Source organism: Beta vulgaris, chromosome 5 (assembly GCF_026745355.1).
Source record: "Beta vulgaris subsp. vulgaris cultivar EL10 chromosome 5, EL10.2, whole genome shotgun sequence".
NCBI lineage: Eukaryota > Viridiplantae > Streptophyta > Magnoliopsida > Caryophyllales > Amaranthaceae > Beta > Beta vulgaris.
The window spans coordinates 63,496,148-63,503,209 of record NC_079206.1 but is presented as its reverse complement, the minus strand read 5'-3'; the positions used below and the strand labels follow the sequence as shown (position 1 = coordinate 63,503,209).

General features: G+C 36.4%; 1 protein-coding gene across 1 annotated transcript; it reads right to left on the bottom strand.

Annotated features, from left to right (window-relative positions):
* Window positions 1-396: 396 nt before the first annotated feature.
* LOC104894439 (factor of DNA methylation 1) lies at window positions 397-7,062 on the bottom strand. The gene is made up of 8 exons (XM_010680665.4): window positions 6,904-7,062; window positions 4,578-5,476; window positions 3,728-3,909; window positions 2,341-2,430; window positions 1,967-2,254; window positions 1,365-1,580; window positions 1,011-1,264; window positions 397-640 (listed from the first exon to the last, which is right to left on the bottom strand). Exons 2-7 carry the CDS (start codon window positions 5,467-5,469, stop codon window positions 1,037-1,039), a joined length of 1,896 nt encoding a protein of 631 aa, XP_010678967.1. The 5' UTR covers window positions 5,470-5,476; window positions 6,904-7,062; the 3' UTR covers window positions 397-640; window positions 1,011-1,036.

Here is a 7,062-nt window from a genome sequence, read left to right as displayed (position 1 = left end):
ACACAAGTTATACAAGATCTCACACACACAAAAAAGTTCACATGAAAACGCTTCTTATATGAGAACATAAAAACCGTGGAGCTGTAATCCATTTTAGTGAAAATATATTCCTTTTTGACATATTACATATCCTTCTTAAAAAAAATATAATCTTTTGAATTTGGATGACTAAAAAACTAGGTTTTTGTGTTATAAGTTTGTCACTCTAAGCTCTAAAAGTACAGGTCGTTGTATAATTCGCAACATTCCCATGCCTATCGCATAATTTCTGCAGAATTGATAGTAAATCAAAGTCCCTACTACTTTACTGCTCCGGACATCTCTAATGCGGCACGATTATCACCTACTTGCAGAGAGTAATATAAGCTAGGTACCTCATAGTTTAGTACTCTACAATGCAAGGGAACTGTTATTCAGATTATCATAATATTAGCAGATATTAGCAACAAGCATGATATGTACTTAACAAGAGAGGATACAACAATGTCTTAATGATATGCCATATTTAAGTTCTGACAACACAAATGTTGTATCACCGAGCTTGGCACAAACTAGGCAAAAATAGCCGACTGATACACAATGTCATAACTTAAGATCACACAGGGTGAAATTTCGAGGATTTGCTGGAGATCACATGTTCCTGCAATTCAAAAATTCGGAAGCAAATAATTTCAATATCTTTAAGTAAATTGTCTATCTGATAAGAAGCAAATGACCGATGAAATTGGTATCACGGCCAGTTCTAGTCATTTGGTTTTATGATATCATGTATAATAAACTTCAAAGTTATTCACACTCATACTAAACATTATTTTGAAAATTCCTACTTTTCTCGTTTTAAAATCTTCAGTTGAGTTTTAAAAAACTAAAAACAATAACAAACATATCCTTGGTTTTAAAGTTTATACACAAACACCAGGTTTCCTCAAGATCACTTTATATGTCACAAAAGATATGGACAACATGACAACAAAACACAAACCAATTTAGATCGTCGAACACACACTTACCTGAAGAATCATTTTAGTTAGCAACTTCACCTCTTGCGCTTCAGAGTCTTCAGATTCTTAAAGATATAATTAACAACCTCCTTCACTGTAGCCTTTCGTCCTTCCTTATAGTTCCAAAGCTCATTGATTACATATCTCCCACTTGGATTATATTCATTGAGCTCTTTCAAGGCCACTGTCACTGCTTGGTATACTTCATCACCCCACTGCTCCTTGAGCTTCTTCAATTTCTCATCGTCCTCATTGATCACTTCCTGCATCATCAACCCATTAGAAAGTTCAAGGATGGAAAGTAAAACACAATCGCGAGGTCAACAAATTTGGAGTATTGACATAAGGAAGAGAAAAATTTACATCAGTCTTTCCATTATGTTCGATAATTCTGAAAGGATGCCATGCGGGATCTTTCAAGTTCTCCTGCCACAAAGAGCATCCCTCACTTGCCTTTATCAAGGCCTCATCCACAGTGAATCTTTTCTTGCATTCAGCAACAAAGGCCCTTTCATCTATTTCACCCATTCTTTTGATTCCAATATTAGTCCGGTTGCTTTGCAGAATATCCAACAGAGCCTGGAAAATAGAAAATGTAAATTACATGTGCTTCATCATGTGATATGGAGATATAGAACTCAAAAATTACCACATAGCAGACTATAATACTAATGAATCTATCTCGAATGTCTGAAAATTTAGATATGCAGCTAAACAAGCAATCAATACAATAAGAATAATAATATTGAACCCTGAAACAATCAGCTAGCTACAGTGAGGTCTTATTTATCATAAAAAAGCAAGAAAAACAGCTTAAAATTACTTCAAACAAGCTACTGAATAAAATAACACCTCCACCAAACAAAATTATTATGATGTATGCCTGCTCTAGATGGCTAGATGTTAGAAGAATTTACTAGTAATTGTTTATATCTCTTGCGGAAATAGATGTTGCAAAGACATACTGTAATTAACACAGTCCGCGCTTCCTGCAGTTCATCATTGCTCTGTCTTTGTTTGATGACGAGCGTTTGATTCATTGCTTCAAGATCACTCATATCCTCAATCTTCCGCTCCAACTCTTCAGTCATCTCCTTCATCTTCCTCTGGACTGCAGCGTCGTCATCATCTCCCAGATGCTTCATTACTTCTAATTTACCTTTTAACTCCTCGATCTCCAACTGCAATTTTTGCCTAGCATCCAGCTCTTTTTCTAACTGAAGAATCTTCTTCAAGGCTTCTTCCTTCTCTCTCTGCAAATTCAAATCTTAGTCAATGAGGGCTAAAAACAGACTTGTAATTTGTACATGCTTTGATGGCACAAGCTATTCAAAATTACCTTTTGTTCTTCAACAAGCCTTAAGACATTTTCATCAGCTTTCTTCTGCTCCACGGAAGCCATTTGCAGTGAATTGTTTCTCTCGTCATTCTGAATGGCCACAAAAAATTTCAGCCAAATTCAAAAAAGCAGATGTAGATAGCAATAATAAACCTCTATCATATACAAGATAAGACACATATAGTGAGACCTGACATGGACAAAAGACAACGGTGGCATGCTACTCACGTTACCGTTATTCGAGTAAAAGAATCTCAGTCCACAAAATCATTTAGAATTAAGATTTAAAAAAATGCTACGGGGTCAGGTTAATTAGCAAAGAAACCATATTTATTAGCAGCATTAGACATATATCAAACACGACAATTCACATTATTTCCATTGACTGAGATCCACTTTTGAAATCCTTCACCCTTACAAAAAGTGGACTTTGTTTGGATAGCAATATAAGAGGGAAATGAAGAAGAGGAATAGAGGAGGATAGGATCTGAGGGAAAGACGGAGTTCCAGTTTCCCTCGAGATGTCTCCAATTTGGGAGGTATAACGTTTATTAAAGAGGGAGAGAAAACGGACCAATGTCCCTTCCCTTTCCCTCCCCATCTTCCCCCAATCCCTTATCCAAAAAAGGAAATAGAGTTCTCCTCCCTTTCCTTCCCACCCTTTCTTTCCGTTTCCCCTATCCAAACAGAGTCTTAATGCATGCCAATGGCATCAGACATATAAAAGCATCTCTATATACAGACATGTGTCTCAATGTGCTGGAGGCAGTTTAGCATCAACACCACGTTCAAAAGTGTACATGAAAAAATCTTAGATTATGGCCCAAAATGTCTACACCACTGTGACCGGCTGACTGACAAGATTCTAGAGGTTGACTCATGCCTAGAATACACACAGCACATAAGATTCATAATCCAAAATAATGACAACAGGCATTTTTTTTCATCAGATTCAACTTTGTAACAATATATTGTAGCCAGAATGCTTCCCATCACATCCAAAATCTGCCCAACTAATTTGAGTTTCACAAATAAGATGTACTTCCTCTGTATTTATTACTTGAATCGTTTCCTTTTGCACAAGGACAAAGGTGAGGCGAGAGATAGAGAGAGATAAAGAAGGAACCCCATCTGCTAGGAAACAGTAAGAGAGAATATATTGCCAAAGATAGAAAAGATGCAAGTAATAGAGAATTGCCAAAAATGGGAAATGATGCAAGTAATAGAAAACTGAGAAAGTATACGGTAAAATAGACAAAAGAAACAACCAAGATCTTGTCTACCAATCCACATGTAGATCTAATTATCTGAAAGAAACCTTCACCAAAAGCAACACACCAAAGCTAAATTCTTTTTATAGAAAAAAAAACACAGCAAAAAAGCTCACCTGCTGCTTGTCTTCCTCAAGTTTCTGCCGTTCACGCTCAGTTAAAACCTCCCGTTTGCTTAATTCTCTTGTACGCCAATCAAGCTGCCTTTTCTTCGACTCCAATTCATGGTTCATATTTTCTTGCTCCGATAAAATCCTTTGAACATGATCTCGAGCAAGACGCTGCATCTTCCGTGTTTCTGTTGAGAATCACACATTACCAAATAATGCGCATAATTGTATGAAACGAAAACCACAAAAGGCAAAAGAGCTGAAGCATTCTAAGTTTTTGAGCATGTAACCTTTTCTCTAGTGGGTTTCACCCCCCCCCCCCCTCTCCCTCCGCCTCCCGGGTCTCATATAAGAGAAAAAAAAATAAGATGTGGTTCAAAAAAGAATTGATTGAAAGCATTTCCTTAGAAGCAGTTAAACATAAACAATATGTTCTCATGTCAACAAGTGGACACATTGAAATCCATATATTTACTGCAAGCTTGAGATAATTGGGTGCAAGAAGTTGAGGCATCTATACAAATTTGAAACCTAAAGAAGATACTATATTGAAGCTGTCTCCACGAACAAGCAATTGCCAATAAACTCTCACACTCGTGCAAACAAAGCATCTCCACGATTAGAACACGCTAAAAGAAGAAGCAAACATGTTTACTGGACCTGGATTACAGGTACTCCACAAAGACAAACAGAAAGAGAACCAAACATATTCCAACATAGAAAAAGATAAAATTTAAACAGAGATCCCATTAAATGCTTGGTTTAAACAAAACAAAAAAAAAAAAAAAAGAATGATACCATTAGAAAAAAAAAAGAATAAAAACAATACAATGTCATCCAGGGAAAGAGAGCTGACCTTCATAAAATGCTTGGTGGAGTTTGTCTTTCTCTTCAAGCATCCGACTTAAGGACATAGCTTTCTCATTGACCTTTGATTGCATTTCGTCCAGGTTCTGGTTCTTCAAATCAATCTGATTAGCCAAGTCAACAACAATTTCATCCTGTTTACCCATTTGCATAACATCTGCAATTGTCCTAAGTTCACAGTTCTTGCGAAGGTAGTCACCCATCTGGCCCTCTGCATGATAATCATCAGCACGGGCAAACCATCCATAGATACCCGAACTAAGATTTTCTTTGTCAGCAATCCACTCTTTCTTGCCGTGACGACCAGCTTGAAAAGACTTCTCGAAGTCCCCTGCATTTTTGAAGCCAGTCCACTCCTTCTCAAAGTGAACCACAGCTTGCACGATTTGTTCTTGTTCATCATGAAAAACTTCAACTCCCAGAGGCTTATACTTGGAGAAAGTTTTCATCCAGAATCCACCATCAGCCAATTGTTTTCCAGCCTTACCATCATCCACAATATTGACAACAACTCCAATCCATGGCCAGCAGTAGACTTCCTCCTTTTGCTCAATAGGCTGTGGTTCTGGCTCAGCTGCTCCACTATTTTGTGCAGATCCAAAACCCATGTCAACCTCTAAATATCTTGCCAATGCAAGATGGATAGCCTTTTGTTTAGCACTTCGATGGGCAGCACCCTTAGCAACACCGGAGGCATGTTGGTACAGGTCCTTGAACCCATACTCTTGTTTCTTCTTTCCAGCACAGAACGGGCACTTAAGAGTACCATTTGCATTCTTCACCTTGTATGTCCCTGTTCTCAATGCTTGATATGGTTTCTCTACATACTCTTCAATCTCGGAATCACTGATACCAGATTCTTCACCTGAACTGTTTTCCATCAAGTTCCTTCAAAAAGTTACAACATTTGAAATAGAAAGATCGGTCAGTCTAGAAAAGGCTATACCAGTAGCAGCATTTATGCTGCCAGAATCTTTTTCATATAGAAGACTGGATGTAGTAATTGATGAGTTCTTCCATAACTCGTAATAGAATCAAAAGTGCTGCCCTAATATATGCAACGCATGCATTCTTACCAAACTACCAATACATGCCATATATCACCAAATAATGATAACAGTAGCGAAGAAATCCTTCCAGCCTACTGAAATCAAGAGATTAGAAGAGCAGAAAAAAATTATCTGATGACTGAAAATAAAAAATTAAGGCTATATAATCGCAATCCCAAAAAATATTAAGTGAACTAAAAAGTATATATCTTAAAACTTTTAAGTAATTAGTCCTAAAAGAACCTTAGCTTTTTGGAAGATCCAACTTCGCGTTCTCGTTGAAAAAACTCCTTCAATTTTGTTTCCTCTCAAAACTCACTCTTCTTATCTGCTCCCCAAATTCAGAAATTGAACTTTTTGATAGACATCTGGAATGGATGGATATGATGTAGCGAGAAACGAAATTACCCTTGAAATTGAGGGTTGACGCAAATTCTACGGATTGAAGGTTAGAGTTAGAAACTTATTTTCTATGTTTCGTTCTTGTTCTTCTCTATCCCTTTCCTCTTTCTTAAAATTGTGGCTTAGAGACGAAAGTTTTCTGGAAATATTAAATTTGCATTCAGCACCCGTCCCAACTCTCAAATATTGATTTTTATATGAACATCTACAAAACAATTTTGCGAGAAAAACAAACATGGATGTCAATTAGATTTGTTAGTTAAACTTTGGGGAGTACTCAAGAACCAGGATCAACTTTCATCTACAAAATTTTCTTTCATGGTTATCTATACAACAACGAAATCTACCTCCATAAACTGTTAAAATTTAGGGGAATACTCCTATCAATTGTTCGATTATTTACATTTCTCTTTCTAGTTAAAATCTCATAAGTTCCTGAAAAATCTCAGATAGTACTAGCTTCAAACCAACAAATGCAACATTTCGTATCACCAACATATCATAAAGATATCAAATTTCACAACTCGATGCTCCATCGAACAATTTCTTAACCTAACTAACATACATTCTATTATTTTTCAGAATGCAAACAAAATCATGCAAGCAATTGGATTCTAAAGTTAAGACAAACCCTAATCGCAAAATTCACTCAATGTTGGTAAAATAAGCCCAGAATTCCTCAGCAATCAGCGTGCAAAACAAATTTAGCAACCATAAAATGAAAGAATCATCGAATAAAAATGAATTACGCATGCGAAATGAACAAACAGTCTACAAAATGGATCATACATTACATAACATTAACTGAAAAAAGGAAAATTTAGAAGTAATAGTTTCATTCAAGAGAAAAGCGAAGAAATTAACCTTGAGAGAAGCGGAAAGATTGATGGCTAGAGAGTAGAGACAGAGCGACGAGTAGACTAGTAGAGTGATTCACTGGTTCTTGTATACTTTTTTAGACACAATTTTTCTTTTCTTCAAAAGAAAAAGAAACTTCAATTATGTACTAATTATTACAATTAG

Excerpts from the sequence above, each read along its gene's own strand:
- LOC104894439 (XM_010680665.4), bottom strand. The coding sequence starts at position 5,469 with ATGGAAAACAGTTCAGGTGAAGAATCTGGTATCAGTGATTCCGAGATT. Across the intron at positions 2,255-2,340 it reads GGCTTGTTGAAGAACAAAAG|AGAGAGAAGGAAGAAGCCTT; the intron begins GTAATTTTGAAT and ends TTGAATTTGCAG. Across the intron at positions 1,265-1,364 it reads AACATAATGGAAAGACTGAT|GAAGTGATCAATGAGGACGA; the intron begins GTAAATTTTTCT and ends TTGATGATGCAG.